Here is a 19855-nt window from a genome sequence, read left to right on the forward strand (position 1 = left end):
TCAACAATTTTGTGAATACAGTAAGTATATAAGTTTTTGATTTCCTTCACGACCAAGTACAACTTTAAAACTTTACAAATATTTATAAAAATTCGAAATAGTAGGCATAAAGAAAAAAGTCACAGCTTACATAAATAGTTTAAAACTATTTTTGAAAAGCGATAATTCGATAATAGTAAAAAAGCCATCTCTAAGAGGCCAGTGTTGGACAACGTAACTTTGGGCCAACACATGTCCGCGCCGGCTTCTGAATTGCGAATTTGGACATTGCGAATTAATTTATTTTTATTGCGAACCGCTGCCACAGAATGTCGCTGCAATTCCAAAACGACTGCGGAGATTCCGTGAAGCAGGCGATCATCGAGGAGCTGCAGAACCTCCTCAGCTCGGACACGGGTGTCCTGCAGCAGGCGGAGAAGCGGACGAAGCAGCTGGAGTACACAGAAGGTGATTTGGCGGGCAGTCAGTTTGGCTTGGCGTGGGTGCGGTTCATAGGCACATGCACATGTTCCACCTAATCCATCTTACCCTCTTGCAGGCTATGGCGTCTACCTGTCCGAGATCATCATGAACCAGGCGCACGAGCTGCCACTGCGCCAGATCGCGATCGTGATGCTCACCCGCTACGTGGAGAACCACTGGGCGGATGACCAGGAGGCGGGCGGCAAGGCCAAAGGGTGTATGGCCAGCGAGCAGGCGAAGCGCACCATCCGCAACATCCTGCCCAACGGACTGTACGACCCGAACTCCAAGATCCGCTCCTCGGTGGCGCACACCATATCCACCATTGCGGCCACAGATTACCCACACAGTTGGGCCGAACTGTTCGACATCATCGTGAAGTGCCTGGGCGGCAACGAGGACTCCATACACGGAGCCATGCAGGTCCTGCAGGACTTCACCTACGACGTGGACCAAATTAAGGAACTGGGACCGGTGGTCATACCCGAGGTCTATCGCATTTTCGACTCGGAGCAGAATTACTCCATCAAAACCCGCGTGTCGGCCATCCGCATTTTGAAGCCACTGTTCGCATCCATTGCCACACTGATCACCAACAAGGAAGAGCAGAGCACTATGATGAGCTCCATTCTGACCAATTTTATGGACAAGCTTATGCATTACCTGAGCATGAATAGCGGCGCCGGATCGAGTTTCCTTCTGCGCTCTGAGATCATCAAGGGTGGGTTGCCTTTGCTCTTTCCCAGAAAGTAAACTAAACCGGTTTCTTCCACTTTAGTGTTTACCCACTTGGTCAACGAGACGCCCAAGTACATCCACCCCTTCATGGACCGCGTTTTGCCCATCATCTGGCAGCTGCTCACACAGATAGCCGAGACCTACGTGAAGGTATCGGTGAACCAGACCGAGTCGAATCCTCTGGCCAGCGGCGACAGCGAGGAGGATGACGAGCAGACCAATTTCCAAACGCTAATCATCCAGATCCTTGAGTTCATCAACTGCATCCTGACTTGCAGCAAACTGCGCAGCTGCATAAAGAATGTGCTTGCCGATCTAATCTACATCACTATCGTATACATCCAGTTGAGCGAGGAGCAGCTGGAGGACTGGCAGGACGACCCGGAAAAGTTCGTGGACGACGAAGATGATGGCGGAGTGGAGCTGACAGTGCGCATGTGCGGCCGCGATGTTCTGCTGGTGAGTGGGAGCATCCTCCTCCAAAGACTCCTCATTCTAACTGTTTAACCTTAATCCCTAGGCCATCAATGACGAGTTTGGGGCCAAAGCCATTCAGCCATTGCAAGAGGCTTTGGGCAGGCACTTCAGCGTGGCCGAGGCGGAGAAGGCGGCCAACAATCCGAACTGGTGGAAGATTCAGGAGGCCTGCATGGATGCCGTGCACAGTTTCCGCGACATCATCCTCCTGGGCGACACCACATTTGACCTGCTGAACTATTTGACCATAGTTCGGAATCTGCTTGTTCACCAGGAATCGCCGCCTCTGGTGGGCCGCGCCCTTTGGACCCTGAGCACCTACTCCAAGTCGGACCTCTACAATCCACAGATGTTGGCCGAGATCCTTGATGTCACGCTGTGCAGCCTGTCGCCGGAGAAGTCGCACATCCTGAGGATCAGTGCTGTGCGCACCCTTAACGAGTTTCTGCAGGCGAACGAGGCGAGCGAGGGGGAGAAGCGCACTTTATTGGTGTCCAAGCTGCCTGGATTCTTGGACGGAATCATGGCTTTGGTGCCGGGCTGCAAGGCCGCCGTGTTGGCCCTGCTAATGGAGGCCTTGACCATTATGGTCAAAGTGAGTTGATTAGAAAAAGCTGCTAGCTACTTGATGTAAACAAAATTGGTATCCCTCATTTCCAGTTCGATGCTGAGTTCGCCTTTGCTGGCCAGGCCAAGATCACGCCTTTGACCATTGCCGTGTTCCTTAAGTACACGGAGGATCCGTTTGTGCTGGAAACGGTCCAGGATCTCATCAAAGCGCTGTGCCAGCGCAAAGAGTGTCTCGGGCCGCTACAGGAGAAGTTCATTCCCACCATCGTTAGCATTCTGGGGCTGACAGGAGCGGCTTCCACGGAGAAGCAGGACATTGCCCTGGACGTTCTCAACACAATCGTGCGCTACACGGAGCCGCCGCTGAGCAACTCCCTGCTGGAGACGGCCTTTCCCGCCGTGATCAACTGCGTCTTGCACACCGACGACCATGCCGTCATGGTTGCCGGCGGCGAATGCCTGCGCAGCTTCATCAACGTCTCCCCGGAGCAGATCTGCAGTTACAAGAACGGCGAGGGCATCAACTGCATCATGCAAGTAGTGGCCACTGTCCTCCTGAATCCCATGAACAGCGAAATGACGGCTGGCGGTCAAATTGGACGCCTCGTCATCACCATTATCACCAAGATGGGCAGCATGCTAGGTCAGAATGTGGACATGCTGCTGAAGGCTGTGATTAGCAAGATGCAGAACCTCGAGTGCCTAAAAGTTATCATGAATCTTGTTTTGATATTCGCACATCTGTTCCTCACGCAAATGGACGCGGTGCTCAATTTCCTGTCCACCGTTCCCGGACCAAACGGTGAGCCAGCGATGCAGTTTGTGCTCTCCAATTGGCTTTCACGCCAGAACTCATTTTTCGGGACCTACGAGCGAAAGGTAATTTAATAATTTACAATAAATTATTTGAAATAATCAATCATTGTGCTATTTAACAGGTCACCACAATGGCTCTCTGCAAGCTGTTTGAGTATGGGGTGGCCACACAGGACAACCGCTTGACCACAATAACCTTCAAAGAGTTGGTGGACGATCCCACAGATACCCGCAGACGCACCCGCTCCGTGGCGGCTGCAACCCAAAAGTGGGTGACCATTCCGGCGCTCGTCAAGATCTTCAAGGTGTTGATCTCCGAGTACCAGCATTTCCAGGAGGGCAAGACGGACGAGCCGCTTACGGACAGCGAGGAGGATGGTGAGGATGGGGAGGAGCCCGGAACTCCGGGCAAGCCGCGCTACATCTCAGATCTGTTCGAATCGGACGAGGACAATGCCGAGGACGAACAGCAGCTGCAGGAGCTGCTCAAGGAGATCAACTACCAGGGCGACATTTCCGACAACCTGCAGAAGTTCCTCACCAACTTCGCGCAGAACGAGCACTTCCCCACTTTCTATGAACACCTAACCGAGGGCGAACGCCTTAACTTGCTCACCAAAGTGCAGCAGAATTAGTTCACAGCAGGCGGAGAAATCGCTTAATTTATATGTGTTATGCGTCAAATTGTGTTAATCGTATTTATATGTTGTTGCTGACCCTTGGATTAAGTACACATTGCTATATTTTCTTATTAAGACAGATTTAAGCTGAAATGAACAATCTAATGTTAAAAAAAATGGAGTATCAGCTGAATTTATATTTCGAAAAAAGAATAACATATTTAATTTACCAAAACTAATATTGCTTTTCAAATCTAAGTCGAAAAAATGCTAATAATTAAAACAATGATGTACAAATCAAAGCTATAAACACTAAAAACAAGTGATAATTTATTTTTTTAAAAATACAATCCAAATTTGATGCGGAAAAATGAAAGCATTTACCTAGCTTTAAAGTTGGAAGTCGCCAACTGGGAGCGAGTTCGGATGATCATAAGGCCACCTCGTCGTGACGGAGCTTGTGCTGCAGTGGAATGTCGGGCTTGTAGGCATCCTGTTGGAAGACACCCACATGATCAGAGTCTACATCAGGTGAGCTCCTTCATACTCACCATGGGCTTTTCGGAGCCAAAGGCAAAGAACTTTCTTATGCAGGGAGTGAGCAGCACTGGATCCACTTTGTTGGGATTATTTTTGCCAAAGACCAGGGTGGCGAGCAGCGCTACGATAATGGTGATGGAGGCTCCAAAGGTGGTGTACCACATATAGGAGATCCGGTAAAGCGGAAAGACGTCCCTGCGGTTTTCAGGGACCATAAAAATTGATTTATTTATTTATCGAAGGCATTAACTTCTCTTACTGTGCAGTTGCCATTAGGTGAGTTGTGTTGGCCAGACTGGTGGTCGTGTTAAAGCTGTAATCGCATTGCTCCACATTCAGCGGTTTCGTATGGTAACTAATGGCTCCGGAGGCGATGGCCCACTGGGCATTAAGACTCACCCACGACATGGCTATCACACCCATAACTCCGCCAAGCAAAGCGCTCTGAAAAAATTACATAAAATATTATTTTAACGAGATCGGAAGCATTAATAAACTAGCAGTCAAGGAATGGAGTCGATATGATATAAAACCATATATATGTATATAAAATCGAGATATAATAAATAATTCTTCGAAAACAAACAAATTTATCAAATTTTAATCAAATCTCACAAAAAAAAATGATCTGCGTACACATAAAAAAATACTATTGCGAATTTTTCAAATCTCTAGCTCTTAAACTTAATTTTTTCTTTATTTACTGTTTTGCAAACTTTTTTTAAAAACGGTTTTAATTGCATAATTATTTCATGCTTGAAGGTAGAATTTATATTTTATTTATTTATTTTTAATCTACAATTTAGGTAGACTTAGTCAAACTCATTATTTGAGCAAACACAATTTTGAAACTGTTTTTAAAATTTTAATAAATTATCTTTGTAAGAAATATATATTATTAATTTTATATATACTCACATTTCCATTGATCCAGGGTAAAAAAAGACCAATAGTGAAGATGCCAAATAGCGGACCGTTCGTGATCGCCTCAAGGCTCATAGTCAACTGGAGGACAGTACCCATATGCTCCACCACGTAGACGAGGCACACACAGAGGGCGCCCACTCCCACGACTACCAGGCGCATGATCCAATTGGTGGCCGAGCTGGAGAGCGGCTGCTTCACGTACGGCTTCACGAAATCCTCCAGCACCACGGCGGACATGGAGTTGAGGCAGGTGGACAGGGAGCTCAGGGCGGCACTGAAGACACCGGCGATGAAGAGTCCGGTCATGCCGGGTAGTTCGCCCAGGGTCTCCATCACAAAGAGCGGCAGGAGTTGATCTCGAGCCTTTGCCAGCTGGAATCGGATCGAAATCGATGTCAAATAAATTGCAATCTTGAAATCTAGGGCACTAAATCCACCTTGGTCGTGAGGGGATCACAGTTTTGGTAGGTGGCATAGATGAGCAGGCCGTTGTAGCCGCAGAGCGCCATTAGGATGAGCACACCGGCGCAGAAGATGCAGAGCGCTTTCCGGGCATCACCCAGGGTCGGAAGCGACAGATACCGCTGGATCATGTTCTGGGAAACTGCGTTGGTCTGCGTCCAGTAGACAATCCCTCCAAAGAACAGACACCAAAAAGTATGGCGCACTGTGGGGTCGAGGCTGAGACTGCAACCCAGAGTATTGTATTAAATGTAATATATTTTGTAATAATAATATATGTACTTACTCTGGCACTTCCAGGCGATCCGAGTTCCAAGCCCGCTCCAGGACCACACCGGGTCCTCCAATGTCCCGGGTACCCTTGATGGCCACAAGGCAAAGTGCCCCCAGCATGGACACCGCCTGCACCACATCTGTCCAGACCACCGCCTTAAGGCCACCAAGGCTCGTGTAGAAGACGCAAATGATGCACACGATCGGAGTGATCGTATGGACCCCGATCCCCGTCACCTGGTTGAAGGCTAGCGCCGGTACATAGATCACGATGGGCAGATAGGCCACCTATGGGATTTATTTTATCCATAAAAAAGTAAGTCTAATTATTTTTGTTATCAAACATTTTTGATACATTTTTCAAAACTTTAAAACTATTGAACTATTTAAAAAATATAATAAGAAAATTACTCCAAATATCATTACAAAGTACTTATTAATAGCTCTTAAATTTGTTTAATTTTTAGTTTATATATTAGTGCTCTTCCATGTGAAACGTGCCGCCATTTTTAAATAATTACAAAAATTATATATAATCCGTTAATGTTTTTTAATTTTGCTCGGTATATTTTTTTATCGATTTAAAGCTTTAAGCAGCTCCTTTGTTTGAAGCTGCTCTTCTTTTAAATTTATATATATATTTTTTAAAATTTATATTTAGATTTTCTTTACTCTCTATTAACTTTTATTGCAAAGCTGGATGTCGTGGTTGGTTATAATATAACACAATGTTTTTATTAAGTTTCACTCCACCTGCACTAATTGAATAGTAAACCCGACTAGCAAGGAAGTTATCTTATATTTATACATTCATTTACAAATGGCTAAAACCAATAAAAAATCATGAAAACTTAACTGTTCAAGTCTTACGATAATAATTTGAATAAGCAATTATTTTATCCATGATTTTGCGTATTTATGAAAAATGGGCCAAGTGAATAATTGGAGGTTGTTGACTAATGTACTCACATTCATAACGGCAAACATAATGGATCCGTAGAGACGTAACCTCCGGTCAAAGCGTACCTCCAGATACTGTCGAACATCCAAAGAGAAATGAGATAAATCCACTGAATTTCATCCCAAGGGACAAGCTCACCTCGTAGGTGGAGGTGATGTTCAGGTCGTGGAAGACAGGCAGGTAGAACACGCCCATCACCACGCCCATTCCGATGACTCCGCAGGCCACGTACAGGTACTGGACCCCATAGGAGTACACCTCCGTGGGAAGGCCGAGCAGCGTGATGCCGGACACGAAGCTGGCCACCAGGGAGAAGGCGATGGGTATGACCAGCATCTTGCGCCCGCCCAGCATGTAGTCATCCTCGGACACGGACTTCTTCATGAACCCAAAGTATATTCCGATCCCGATGCAGAGCAGGAACATCGAGACGAAGGCCACATAGTCCGGCCAGGCGAAGCGCTGCAGTTCGCCCAGAATCTCCTCGATGCTCGACATGGCGGTGACTAACTACGTTGGATGGTTGGCTGGGATATGTCCGACTCTCGGGTCCGTCGGTGGCTCACTGAGCCACTGAGTCCATGTGCTGCCCAGATTTGGGTGCCTCTGCTTAGGCGGCTGTGATTCAATTCAATTCCGCTCAATTATCAATTGTGGGGTAATTTAGTTTTGGCGGGGCAACGGGGCGCATGGACTATCTTTAGTTAAGCCGGCGGGCGGGGGAATTACGACACCTCCGTCTCCAGTTCCGGGTACGTCCCATTGATCATCGCTCCTCAACGATTCGCACTAGGATCGGCACGGATGCACCTTCTAGTCAATTATGTCACCCTGCACGCAAACTGATCTTCCCGAAAATGAGTCAAGAACCCGGAGATGCGACTTAATCTCGGCACCAATCACAGCCGAATCCCGGAGGTCGCACTGCGGATCGGCATTTCCTAACGCCGGAGTCCAAATGTAACGCCCAATTGGCACTCTGGGAATTTTTACTGATGCGGATTGTAGTTGCACAAGATCTGAGTGGGAGCCATGCGCCGCCAGAAGCTTACTACGTGTATAGTCATTCACAGAACCACCTGGCAGAGAGCCAGGAGAACTGCAGCGGGGGCAGGGGGGATTCAAGTGCAAGATCACCGGCGAATCGGCGGGAGCAATCATTATAGCACTCAAAAAAAATATTGTAAAGGTTTTTAAACAATTTTATTTCTTAACATCTTTACATCAACTTACAAATATAAAGGAAGAACGAATACACAAACATACAACGTTTATCATAAACAAATTTTAAATGTATTGATCTTTCAGGCAACATTTTAATATAATGAAACGTTAGTAATCACAATCAGTTTTAAAACATCAACGAAAAAAATGAAACACAGTCAACATATAAACAGTTTTTATTTTAAGCACAACGTTTTCACAAACGAATTTTAAATGTATAGATCTTCTAAAGCAACATTTTAAATTAATTGAACTTTTGTTATCACAATTTAAAAAAAAGGGCAATTATCAATGATTGAAAAACAACAGTATTTTTTTAAGTGTCTTAACCATTTATATTAGAAATTTTTATGATTTTCCATTTAAAATGTTTTAAAATACAATTAATTTTAAGGGATAAGTAGTGTTCAGTGTGGCTGTCCCTCAACTTGAACGCATTTGTAACAATCTCTCAGAGAATTTGGTTCAATGCGAATCACCGGCCTGCAGTTCGCTCTTCAGTATCCAAGAGGCGGCCCTCAGCGCAATAGCGACAACCACCGAGTTGGGATTCCCCGAGATGGAACGGGGCAGGACTTGGAGAAAATATTCCAAAAATATATATATTACGTTCTATACAAGGCATTTTCAGGGAATTTATTTGACTCGAAACCATAGTGAAGTTATCTTTTCTTTTTACGAGAAAATCTTGTAACAAATAAACACGTAAAACATATTAAAAAAAATTATAGCAATATTTCTGTAACTGAAGGCTTTGCCACGAAAATACTTTTATTAATAGTTTTATAAATAAAAGTCTTATATAGTATGTTTCATACATGAAAAATACAAATTCCAAAAAATGTATATATAAGTAAGTGTTATTTTTATTAAGTTTTATTTTAGATCTTTTGACAAAAAACTCGAAAATAACTTTTATTTCAGACTTTGATAAAGAAAATATCAAAATAAATATTTTTTTTTTTAATTTTTAAATTACTAATAATTTATTTTTCAGGTTTTTAGTCCGATTTTACAAGTTTACAAATACTTGTAAAATCGCACTAAATGTATGTATATGAAATTCTTTGATTTCAATAACTCTAGTTTCTATACTTACCGCTGGCATCCACCACACGGACATTGGAAACGCCTTTTAATCTACGGATGTCACTTCATTAACTTTGGTTTAAGTTTAGTTGAAGAGAAATTTCTACCTCAATTGCGCATCCACGACGCTGCCCAGGGCACATGTCCCTCCTGGATGGTGCGATCCGAGGCCAATGTGTCGCATCAGGCACTCCAGATAGTGATCCGAAGGTCGGTGCTCAAAGAAGTCCCGCTCGAAAGGACCGAAGTTGGAGCACTCCTGTAAACGTGGCCAATGAATTCGGGGCTGCAGTGGAGCAAAGGCGGAGGAAGTGACTAGCTGAAATTAAAGAGATATATAAATATATATAAAATAATAAATTGTTTAATTTTCAAACCGCCACTGCATTTCGAATGGCTGCAATGGTGCAGTCCACATCCTCCTCGTTGCTGAGGTAGTTCGGGTTTATCAGGGGATTCCTTCTCATGTGGCGGTTAAGGAGGCCCACGGATCCTCGTGACCTTGGCTGCAGGCAGCTGGATATGACCACAAACCCCTCCTGGGAGGCGTTATAGTAGCGTGGAAAGAGAGCTCGGAAAGCTGGGCCCTTAAAATTCGATATGGACATCAGCGAAGATTCGTCGATGGCACCGGCTCCAAAGAAGGTGATGCCGAAGGCTGATCCTCCGTAGCTGGCCACGTGGCCCAGCACTCCAAAGTTTCCCAAGGGTCCGGTTCCGGAGCTGAGGAAGTTGATCAGCGTCATGGGATTCAAGAGTGTGTTCTGGTTTAGTGTGGGTCCAGTAACGCCCATCGAAACGAATAGTGGAAGATTAAAGTGGTCGTGCAGGTTGTGTCCCACCAACGGCAAACTATGCTGCACGGGAATCCCAATTTTGGCCAAGGCGGATGTGTCTCCGATTCCCGAGGCCATGAGGAGCTGAGGGGTTTGGTAGGCTCCAGCGCAGAGTATTAGTTCTCTCCTTATTTTAATGCTGAACTCCTGCTCCCTGCTCTCCTCATCCTTAATCCCCACCAGAATGGAGGTGGCATGGAGGTTTGGGCTGGAGGAAAGTTGAATCCGCTTAACCAAAGCTTCGGGCAGCAGTCGAAGATTGGTCCGATGAAGCACCGGGCTTAGGAACTGCTGCACCACCGAATATCTTAGGCCATTCTTAATGTTATACATAGATCGCCGAAAGATCCAATCCTTGTGGGCAAACTGCGCCTGTGCCTCGTCCAGTGCTTCAGTGAGTTTAGAGTACCGTTGCGGGATTTCGAACATCTCCGCTGGCTTGGGCTTAGCAGCTGCCATAAAGGATCTCATGTGCTCCCAGCTCCAATCGCTCAGATTGTGGAGATCCCGCCAGGAATCGAAGTCCGGTCCATGACCATCAAAGTGCAGCATGTAGTTAAGATTGGCGGAACCACCTAGACCCTTGCCCCTTGGGAGGCACTGCCTCCGTTCAATCAGGCCTTTGGAGGAGTGTTTCTGGGGAACGGACAGGAAGGACCAGTCGTTGATGCCCTTCTGCTGAAAGGTGGTGAGCAGAGGGATTCGGCTAAGCAGCCCGAATTGGCCACCAGCCTCGATGAGCAGAACACTGCCATTGCTGTGCTTGGCCAACAGGGAAGTGAGTGTGCTGCCTCCAGTTCCAGCTCCAACTGGTCATAGAACAAAGGAAGGTATTGTCTTAGTGCTTAGAATGTGAGTAGAATTTAAGCCTGGTTTATACAGCTACATTGTTTCAGAACATTAATATTTTGTTTCCTACTACCAATTAGTTTTATTTCAGCTAAAAGTTGGCCATAGATACATCTCATACCCCACCTACCACTTACCAATCACATAGTCGAATGCAAATTGACGCTCCTCGGGTGCCAGAACATTGGGAATGGAGGTCTTGAGCAGAGTGCCCGTCAGGATTACCATGACAGACAAGAATCCCATGATAATCCCACCCAACACCAAGATCTCTGCAAAAGACAGACCCTCAACAAGTATTTGTTTATACTACTTTTAGAGCTTACTTTGGATTTGCAGACCCATGCTGTTCTGTGCAATGACGAAATCTAACTAGTTCGAAAGCGAGAACAACTTGGTCTAATCCAATTAAAGCCCTCGAGGGGTGAAACTGGGCGCCAAATTTAAATTCAACTGAAAAGCAAATCGGCTAGAGATGAGCTTGTGCAAAACGATATGTTTCAAGTGATGCGGCATCTTTATTACACAGGTAAAAAAAACGCTAAAATATGACTTTAATTGTTTTATACCGAAGAGTGAGAACACATTGGATATGGAAAATCTTTAAGGCTCAACCGTTTTTTTGATTTGGCATCAGCATGGGGCTTTTAATAAAATAAATGCTCAAAAGGTAAAAGATAAGTACCCAAAAACCACCTGTTAACTCTCTGTGCAGGACAAATAGCTTTTCTAGCTTTTTCCCGCCAAACCTGGCTAACTGCACTTCGATTATTTTTTGTTATCGATTGACAGTCATCACTGGCAGCCGTAAGCCAGCTAAATTCTTTGTTATTGCATTCACTTGTGCCACCGAAGATCGACTCTAGGCTGTCCGAAAATAATATGTGGGCGGCTGTTATCACTCGACAGTGGAAGTCTGACGCCAGAACAGCTGCTAGTCAAGCGAGAACAAAAGGCGAGCTGCAACAATAGCCCAGATCCAGATAATCAGCAGTGGAAGATCACCCAGTGAGCCCCATTCAGAAGTCAGCAGAGCGAACAATGAACTAGCCCCCATACTCCGATCACAGAACCGAAGAACGTTGGACTCCCTAGGAGCAGCAGGTGTCCCACAATGGGTGACCAGCAGGAGCATAATCTGAGCGAACTCCTGGACCTACTGCCCAAGGTTCAGCGGCAGGTCTTCGAGGTTGGTTTCGGGATCTAGTTCAGTTGCCATCACCTAATTACGTACTTTATTTAAAGACCTTTATCCAGTGGCTCCATGGCAAGGCCACAGGACCCATTCAATCCCACCAGAATGCCCTGCAATCCCTGCTCCAGGCATCCCCCTATCCCTCCCTGCAGCTGCTGCAGTTACTCCACGAGCGCTCCAAGCTGCACATTGGCCAAATGATTGCCACCTTGCTGCGACAGCTGTTAGACGACGATGTCTCATCGCCGCGTTCCCTTTGTGTGCTGGCCAACTTTCCCGCGAGCATTTTGGAGGCGGCCACGCTGCGGCAGAAACTGATGACTCGACTGGCGGGTGATTCAGTCACCAGCGAGCACTTAATGCTGGCCATCCTGGCGCGCAGCGAGGGACAGCTCCTGGAGGATCTGCTGCAGGAACAGCAGCTGGCCCTGCGGACGCAGTGCAGCGAGGCGGCGCCCACCAGGCAGTTGGTCTTGTGGTTGGCCCTCGGCCAGCGGGAGCACTTTGTGGCCAGTGTGTGCCATCAGCTGAAGGACTTTCAGTGCTTCCAGGATCCCGCACTGAGGAACAACTTGCTAATCCTTCGCCTGGCCAATGAGTTTGCTCTAGGCACCCAGACATTGGATGAGCTAGGCTGCCTGGACAAATACCTAGGCGAATTTGATGTTGGCGCTGTGCCGGAGGAGTTGCAGGAAGTTCATCAGTTCTTCTACGCGGACTTTCAGCGGCTGTCCACTCTTCTCAACTTCTTGCGACCGCGGGAGGTGACCAAAACGCTTAAAGTGGAAGCTCTTTTGCGATCGCCCGGTGTGCTTTCCCTAATCCACGAGAATGGAATCCAATGCGAGCACCACGAATTGCTGCTCCTGCTCGAGGACACCTTCAAATGGCAGCAGCAGACCCCGGCGCTGAAGTGCCATTACCAGCAGGAGGTAGAGATTCTGAGCTACTACACTGCCCTTTGCCATGTGTACAACGTTGTCCTGGATCAGGGCGAACAGACGACCAAGGCCAAGCTGGTGCAGCTTTCCGGCCAGTTGAGGCAACTGCATCAGTTGGGCACCTTGTGCTCCCTGTTGGAAGACATCTTCCTGCTCGTTTTCCTTCGCTGGGAGCAGCTGGAGCAGAGCCCGCAAAAGAGGAGGGAAGAGGACGAGGACGACGAGGATGATGACGACGAGCAGTACGTCGACGATGACGTTGCCTCGCCACCGCGTCCAGCTGCAGTTCACAACCAGCGCACTCGGTACGGATTCATCTGCCGCTCGCCCTCGCTGCAGGCACTCTTCACCTTTCTGAAGGCCTTCGTCACCAAGAAGCTGCACTCGCAGGACTACAAGTGCGCCACGGAGCACCAGCAGAGGTTCCAGCGCCTGGTGGATGCCATTAGCGAGGCCCTGTGGAAGCTGGGTGTGCTGCACAAGATAGAACAGTCGCTGACCAAGTCGGCGCCGTCGATCAACTGCCTCCTGGAGCCGGAACAGCTGCTCCAGCTGGTCCAACTGCATAGCACGGCCAAGGAGAAGGCCTCCAGCGACGACGAGAGTCGCGAGCGCAGCAACCACGCCTCCAGTCTCAACCGGAGAAAGGCCCGCAAGCAGCGACGCGCGGTTAGTTTCAGTGGAGCAGTGGCTCCCAAATCCACCACCGATGGAGGACTCACTCTGGACCAGTACCGGGCAAGGGTGCATCTGCTCAGTGGCCGTGACAGCAGACAGAGTTCTTGCGCCACTGCTTCATGTGAGCGCTCTATAATCCCCAAGATGCTCAGCACGCCGGAGCAACTGGCCATCATGGCACTGGCCCTTAAGAACTTCAACGATGTCAAGCAGATCATCGAGGTGAGTGGCTAAATAACCTGCGATAGCGGTCCATTTTGATGGCCATATTTCGGTTTTTTCTTTCACCACTGTTCTTATTCATTATGATTCATAATTAAATGTACTTATACTTAGTATCAGCGTCATCATTCGCAAGTAATAACAATTGAATAACATTTAGCTATAGCTGCATGAAAATGATAACAGTGACCTGAAAATATACTAAGAAATATTTTTAATAACTTAAGCATTGAAAAGAAACAACTTTAAAATGTATGTTGTCTTTATCGTTCATGCTCTGCAGACTTTCCACCTGGAGAAGAGTCAGCTAAACCGTGAGCTGCAGTTCATGGAGCAGCAGCAACTGGTCAAGCTAAAACTATCCACTATTTACGCCAACTATCGGGCGTTAGAGGCGCAGCAGGCCAACTCTGGGGAGACCACGGTGGAGCAGATTAAAGGCGTGGCGGCCAAGGGCTTTGAGCTGTCCAAGATCATCAGCGTGGTGGACAACTTTGCACAGGCCCAACGTCTGCAGCAAAGCTCAGAGCTGAAGGGACTCATCCTGCGGCACAGTGCCAACGGCCAACAGGGATTCCTGCAGCAGTTCGAGGAGCGCAATCTAAACGCCCTAATTATATGCGACCTGATTGTGAACCTGGGCTTCAACCGGGAGATAACCAGCAATCTGTTACTGGTCATTCGGCGCCAGCAACAGCAGAAGATGGCCAGCGATGAGTCGTCATCCTCGCCGGGCTCCTCCGACATTGGCGCCATGAATCTCCTGCAGAATCTCTGCGAGTGCATGCGTCTGCTGGAGCGATCTGGCCTGCAGCCGGCCCTGAACGAGCTTCTCTCCCTGAAGAGCTATCCACTCAGACCGTCGGTCCTGGCTTTGCAGCTCCAGCGGGAGGCCGCATTTCAAACGATCTATGGAAAGGAACCTTCCCAGTACTCGCATGGGCAGGAGCTCCGTTCTAACGCCGGGCAATTTCAGCAGCTGCGCTCGCGGCACAACTACTATGCCCGTTTCTGCACCTATGTGCAACAGCTGGCGCGGCTCCTGCAGCTTAGAGACCCCAACCTGGAGTACCACACCACCCAGCTGCTTCGCAACGATCCGTACGAAGTCATCGGGGAGCTGATCTACGATTGCGGCATTACACCGCTGGAGATCGAGGCGAGTGTGGCGGCTCTCCACCTTAATCTCGTCCATGTGATTGCTCTCAACATCTGCCCCCAGTTGGGCGAAGAGCCCTCAAAGAGATTGCCCCGCGTGGTGGCTCCTCAGAAGCAGGAATCTATACACAACTACATAGCGCAACACAACCAGCTTCTGGCTCAAATACTGCAAGCCATTCAGCTCGGAAACCTGCCGGATGGCGAGACGAGATTGGACTTCTCTTGTCTGGGCCAGCTGGTGCACCTGCCGGAGGTGGAGGTTCTGGCCTCAATGCACAACGGGAATAGGGTCTTGGCTGCCTTGAACGCCTACAAGCTGGACAGTGCCAGCCTGGAGCAGTTGGTGCCGGATCGGGAGCAACTGCTGCAGATCCTTCTTCTTGGAATTGGTGGTCAATCATGTGAGGGAATGCCAAAGTATATCTATCCACTTTATATTTACAAATGCTCTCTCTCCCCCTAGATTCTCCAAAGCAACTAAACTCGCTGGTTGACCAACTGATTGGGGATCTTATTGAGAAGGATCCGCGTAACATCCAGCTTGTGGTGCACATGAGCAATCTCGGACTGCGTGCTCGCCTGCTGAAGGAGCACTTCACCCGCATTCCCAGCAGTCAGCAGGCCAAGGAGCTGATTGAACGCACTCTGCAGCACCGCCGTGCAGCCAAGTCGATCCCGCCGTTCCTGCGCTCCGAACTGGAGCATACGCTGTCGGACATAACCATATACGCACGGGTGTCGGCTCTGCTCCAGTTCGAGAGCTGGCCGCAGGCCTACGACTTCGGCCGCCAGACCCCGAACGTGATCTTCGAGCAGCTGCTGCAACGGCGGCGATTCGGCTTGTGCCTGGAGTGGAGCCGTGTGGTCTTCCTGACGGGATCAGCGGGTCAGCAGCGGGTGTGCCTGCTCACCCTACTGGATGCCCTTCTGGAGCTGCGGGATGGCGAGGAGCTGGACGAGTCCCTGCTGGGCATTGTGGAGATGTTTCCACCCATCTCGCTGGTTAATTTCCTGGACACGCACAAGGACAAGTTCAGGTCGCTGCCGCTGCTGCAGTGGGTTATCAATTACCTGGAGGGTCACGCCCGCGATCCGCGTCTGTACAGGAACTATCAACTCTCGCTGGAGCTGCTGCGGCAAATGGATGTCAATGAGCGGTCACAGTTCTGGAAACTCCTCCGGCATCCACTGCTGATCGTAGAGCAGCTGGTGATGAACGCCCGCTTCGAGTTGCTGGGAAAGCTGCTGGATGCGGCTCGCTGCAAGTTGCAAAAGGAAAAGCCCGTGGGCCCTTGTCCCTACTGCTTCGAAAAAACAGGACATGTCTACGATGTGCAGTCCAGTTCAGGTTCGGGCAGTGGAGCAGGCGGAACGCCTGGCAAAGTGCGCTTTCAACTGGGGCAAACCACATCGGAAGCTTTTATTCTGCTCAACTTCAACTCCTACCAGCAGGATCACTTTGTGGGCCAGGAGTGCTTGGACCTGCTAATGCGAATTTATGCCAGCAAGGCTCTGGACTACCACGTGGCCAATGTGCGGGCTGCCTCCGAGCCGAGCTCCCTGGGCACCGATGTGCAGAATTCACTGGACTCCCTCTGCGGCGCCTTCGTGATGCCGAAGCAGGCACCCAACCGGCAGCAGTGGACGCGCGACGAGGAGGCCAGTCACTGCATGTGCTGCCGGCGGGCTGCCTTCACCATGCTGATGCGACGCCACCATTGCCGCCGATGTGGGCGGGTGGTGTGCTATGCCTGCTCCACCCATCGGCTAAAAATCCCGGAGCTTTACGACGAGCTGGAGGTGCGCATCTGCAACGATTGTGCCGCCAGCTTGGCCACCAGGGACCAAGGAGATGGGGCTTCAAGCGAGCGGGGTGCTGTCTCAACCTCGGGATCAAGGTCTTCGGGACAGGGCGAGTCCTGCAAGTGGCGCCTGAGCGGTATCATAACCCACGACAAGCTGCTGCGCGAGGAGTTCTCCTATGAGCACGCCCCCAGTGTGGCGCTCAGCTTGTCCATCCTACGTAACCATGTGGAGCAGCGGAGCTGCGTGGACCTGCTGCTTTTCCACTGCCGCAAACTGGAGAAGCTGATTGTGCCCAATCCAGAGGTGGACTACGGACTGGTGGCCAAGATGATTAACTGTCTAGCCTTTGCCGCAAAGGTGTGGTAACATTTTAGAAACTAAACTAAAAAACTAAAATTTATAACATATCCTACTTGTTTCCAGGTGCGTGGTGCCCCGGGAGAGTTTGAAAACATTCGCGAACACTCTGAGATCATCATGGCGGTGGTGCAGCAGGGCTGCGAGTCGCTAATCCCAACTGGACCACTCAACAACCACAATCTGCGCAAGTTGGCGGATGCTTTGGTGGAGGCGGAGCATTGGACGCTGGCCCTGGAAGTGCATCTGAAGTGTGGATTTGCCACCACGGGAGTGATGGCGGCCCACGGACTGGCCTGCCTCCGTGCCGGCTGCTACGATGCAGGTGATCCCCATCCCGTTTTGATCTTCAAGACCCTTAGTTCATTCGTATCCCTTTCAGCCCGCGAGAAGTTTGCCCACTGCATGACTCGCCTTTCCAGTGAGCAGCTCAATAGCAGCATCTGCAAGAGCATGTTCGGAATCGCCTCCCCGGAGGCTGTGCTCCTGCCCAGGAAGCGGCCACAGCGCGGCCCAGCACTACTCCAGGAAATCCTGCAGCTGATAGAGGCGCTGCCGCAGGCACAGCCTCAGCCGGAGACTCTTCACCGCGCCTCGCTCATTCGCAGCTCGAACACCTCGCTGGCCTCGCTTTTCTCGCGGCGTCGAGAGCCCTACGTCCAGCAACGTCCACTTCGAGAGCCGGCTCTGAACGTGATGAACGCACTCGCGGGGCTCAAGAACATAGCCAAGGGTCACTATGGCGGCCAGATTGCTGCCAGCGAGGAGAGTAGGCGGCAGGAACGCGGCTTCGAGGAGTCGCTGCACTATGTGCTCACCTACGGCAGCCATGGCGACATCCTGACCTTCCTGATGCGACGTGACGAGTTGCGGGCAGCACTCCGCTACTGGCAGCATCAGCAATTGGACGCCGATCTCTTCATCCAGCACATCTTCCAGCCCCAACTGGCCAACGGCGGTCTGCCCGCTTTGGTGGGTGAACTGCAAAAGCTGGACGACGCTCAACTGTGTGCCTGGCGCCTGCCGCTGCTGCAGACTTGCCGCCACTTGGAGCAGCACCAGCAGCTCAGCTCTCTGTATCAGCTGCAGCTCCTGCTAAAGGATCCCATCCGGGCCAGCATGACGTGCGTCAAGTTCTATCCCCTGCAGTGCGAGAACTTCCAGAAGCTGCAGGCCAATGCCCAGCACCTGATCTCGGCCCACATGCACCTGCAGGGGGAGCTGGATCTGGCCGAGTGGGAGCACCTGCAGCGGCAGCAAGCTCGAAGGGGCAGTGTGGCCAGTGGAGCCAGTGTGCGAGGTGCCTGCTTTGCCATGCAGATGGATGCCAGGGCCCTCAATGGGCACATCAACACCATCCGGCGGCAGTTGGAGGTGGCCAAGTTCTTGGCCCAATGCGAACAAGAACAGACCCCGAATAAGGCCCTTAAAACTATACAAACTTTGAAGCAGGTAAGAAAGTTAATCGAGCTCACACGTAATTTTAATATGATTAAATTGTACCCTTTTAGATTCGACTGGAGTCTAGTCGTGGTACTCTGCCAACTCTTTTTGAAGGCGCCACAGATCGCATTCAGCTGTGCATCCTGATACTCATGTGCGGCAAGAACATCGATGAAGGATTCGGCCTGGCGTACGGGTAAGAAAGATATAAAACGGGGAGGTTTCACCAAGACACCAAGAACTTCCCTGTTTATTTATAAGTATATTCCCGATTTGAATTTGATTTGTGTGTGTTCATTTCATACAGAATTATGCAGGACTATAAGCTCCCTGCAGTGAAGGTGTTTGGGGCCACGGCCAAGTACCTGGCCCGGAATCAGCGCCTGGGCGAAGTGGAGCGCTTGCTGGACTGCATTGCCAGCAACAATGGCGGTGGCATTGTGGCTGAGTCCGACGAGATCCTCTCGATCGCCATCAACGCAGCGGTGCACAGCAGCGCTCCGGAGACCAAGCAGATGCTGGACCGGCTTATCAAGCGCATCAGCAGCGTGGAGCTGCGGATTTCCTCCTACATCTACATCGGGCAGCTCAAGTCCGCCTATCTGCTGGCCAACAAGCATGAGCGACTGGCGGACATCCGGAAAATCCTGCGGCAGGCGGAGCTTACCGGCCAGGTTCACATCAAGAAGCTGTGCGAGATGAAGCTCCAGCTTAGCGCACCGCCAACGCCTCTGTGATATCGTAACCCCTCGGGCAACAACAATTCATTAATATACCTATTGTTTAGAGGTTTCACTAGCTATGGGAAATACTAAAATTATTTATATTTTAAATTTTGTATCTCCCAGGAATCCCAATCCATTCGCCAAAAAGATACCATATCTAAACATAGTCAAGCTCAATTAATTGGGAAATCAATTTTCTTTTGAGATACAAAATTAGAAATGATCATCTTAGTAGTTCTGACTAGTGATAGCCCTAACAATTTGTCATCTGGGCTAGTATAGGGAATTTTTATAGAATTTAACATTTACATAGATCAATTTTAATCTTTCCAAAGGGCCAGCAAGTATTTCACCCTTGAGCTCAAAAAGACTTTCCCCACAAGTAACCAAATTATATTATTGATTGTACTGTATTATCTCAATGTTATTTTATAGGAATTATACTGTTATATGTTTATTCAAATTTATGGCGCCCTTGTTTGA

At 49.2% G+C, this 19855-nt stretch overlaps 5 protein-coding genes across 5 annotated transcripts; 3 read left to right on the forward strand and 2 right to left on the reverse strand.

Moving 5' to 3' along the window:
- The first annotated feature begins 174 nt into the window (after window positions 1-174).
- LOC108140668 (importin-9) lies at window positions 175-3918 on the forward strand. The gene is made up of 6 exons (XM_017263611.2): window positions 175-447; window positions 539-1183; window positions 1241-1659; window positions 1721-2272; window positions 2338-3126; window positions 3186-3918. Exons 1-6 carry the CDS (start codon window positions 309-311, stop codon window positions 3696-3698), a joined length of 3057 nt encoding a protein of 1018 aa, XP_017119100.1. The 5' UTR covers window positions 175-308; the 3' UTR covers window positions 3699-3918.
- A 62-nt stretch (window positions 3919-3980) lies between these two features.
- On the reverse strand, window positions 3981-7431 carry LOC108140669 (sodium-coupled monocarboxylate transporter 2). The gene is made up of 8 exons (XM_017263612.2): window positions 6985-7431; window positions 6855-6920; window positions 5899-6173; window positions 5588-5837; window positions 5142-5522; window positions 4483-4667; window positions 4235-4418; window positions 3981-4176 (listed from the first exon to the last, which is right to left on the reverse strand). The coding sequence occupies exons 1-8, from the start codon at window positions 7342-7344 to the stop codon at window positions 4114-4116; spliced, it is 1764 nt and encodes a 587-aa protein (XP_017119101.1). The 5' UTR covers window positions 7345-7431; the 3' UTR covers window positions 3981-4113.
- A 410-nt stretch (window positions 7432-7841) lies between these two features.
- Window positions 7842-8166, forward strand: LOC108140362. Its single transcript, XM_017263056.1, is given in 3 exon segments — window positions 7842-7959; window positions 7962-8029; window positions 8155-8166. Coding segments are annotated over 3 exon segments (198 nt in total).
- A 106-nt stretch (window positions 8167-8272) lies between these two features.
- LOC108140414 (neither inactivation nor afterpotential protein G) lies at window positions 8273-11198 on the reverse strand. Its single transcript, XM_017263132.2, has 6 exons — window positions 11171-11198; window positions 10982-11116; window positions 9537-10804; window positions 9267-9478; window positions 9170-9210; window positions 8273-8645 (listed from the first exon to the last, which is right to left on the reverse strand). Exons 1-6 carry the CDS (start codon window positions 11187-11189, stop codon window positions 8536-8538), a joined length of 1785 nt encoding a protein of 594 aa, XP_017118621.1. The 5' UTR covers window positions 11190-11198; the 3' UTR covers window positions 8273-8535.
- Window positions 11199-11661: 463 nt separating this feature from the next.
- Window positions 11662-19839, forward strand: LOC108140601 (zinc finger FYVE domain-containing protein 26 homolog). The gene is made up of 8 exons (XM_017263510.2): window positions 11662-12033; window positions 12090-13880; window positions 14164-15442; window positions 15505-17204; window positions 17271-17529; window positions 17587-18656; window positions 18716-18843; window positions 18955-19839. The coding sequence occupies exons 1-8, from the start codon at window positions 11959-11961 to the stop codon at window positions 19382-19384; spliced, it is 6732 nt and encodes a 2243-aa protein (XP_017118999.1). The 5' UTR covers window positions 11662-11958; the 3' UTR covers window positions 19385-19839.
- The last annotated feature ends 16 nt before the right edge of the window (window positions 19840-19855 follow it).

The sequence above is a fragment of the Drosophila elegans genome, unplaced genomic scaffold (genome assembly GCF_018152505.1).
Source record: "Drosophila elegans isolate 14027-0461.03 unplaced genomic scaffold, ASM1815250v1 contig_476, whole genome shotgun sequence".
In the NCBI taxonomy this organism is placed as follows: domain Eukaryota; kingdom Metazoa; phylum Arthropoda; class Insecta; order Diptera; family Drosophilidae; genus Drosophila; species Drosophila elegans.

Bases quoted from the DNA above. Each gene is read 5' to 3' on its own strand.
- LOC108140668 (XM_017263611.2), top strand. From the start codon at position 309: ATGTCGCTGCAATTCCAAAACGACTGCGGAGATTCCGTGAAGCAGGCG. The intron at 1,660-1,720 runs GTGAGTGGGAGC...CTTAATCCCTAG, and splicing joins GCGGCCGCGATGTTCTGCTG to GCCATCAATGACGAGTTTGG. The intron at 3,127-3,185 runs GTAATTTAATAA...GCTATTTAACAG, and splicing joins TCGGGACCTACGAGCGAAAG to GTCACCACAATGGCTCTCTG.
- LOC108140669 (XM_017263612.2), bottom strand. From the start codon at position 7,344: ATGTCGAGCATCGAGGAGATTCTGGGCGAACTGCAGCGCTTCGCCTGG. The intron at 6,921-6,984 runs GTGAGCTTGTCC...GATGTTCGACAG, and splicing joins ACATCACCTCCACCTACGAG to TATCTGGAGGTACGCTTTGA. The intron at 4,419-4,482 runs GTAAGAGAAGTT...TGAAAACCGCAG, and splicing joins CACCTAATGGCAACTGCACA to GGACGTCTTTCCGCTTTACC.
- LOC108140414 (XM_017263132.2), bottom strand. The intron at 10,805-10,981 runs GTAAGTGGTAGG...TTCTATGACCAG, and splicing joins TGCATTCGACTATGTGATTG to TTGGAGCTGGAACTGGAGGC. The intron at 9,479-9,536 runs GTTTGAAAATTA...CTTTAATTTCAG, and splicing joins CCATTCGAAATGCAGTGGCG to CTAGTCACTTCCTCCGCCTT.
- LOC108140601 (XM_017263510.2), top strand. From the start codon at position 11,959: ATGGGTGACCAGCAGGAGCATAATCTGAGCGAACTCCTGGACCTACTG. The intron at 15,443-15,504 runs GTGAGGGAATGC...CTCTCCCCCTAG, and splicing joins TGGAATTGGTGGTCAATCAT to ATTCTCCAAAGCAACTAAAC. The intron at 17,530-17,586 runs GTGATCCCCATC...TATCCCTTTCAG, and splicing joins TGCCGGCTGCTACGATGCAG to CCCGCGAGAAGTTTGCCCAC.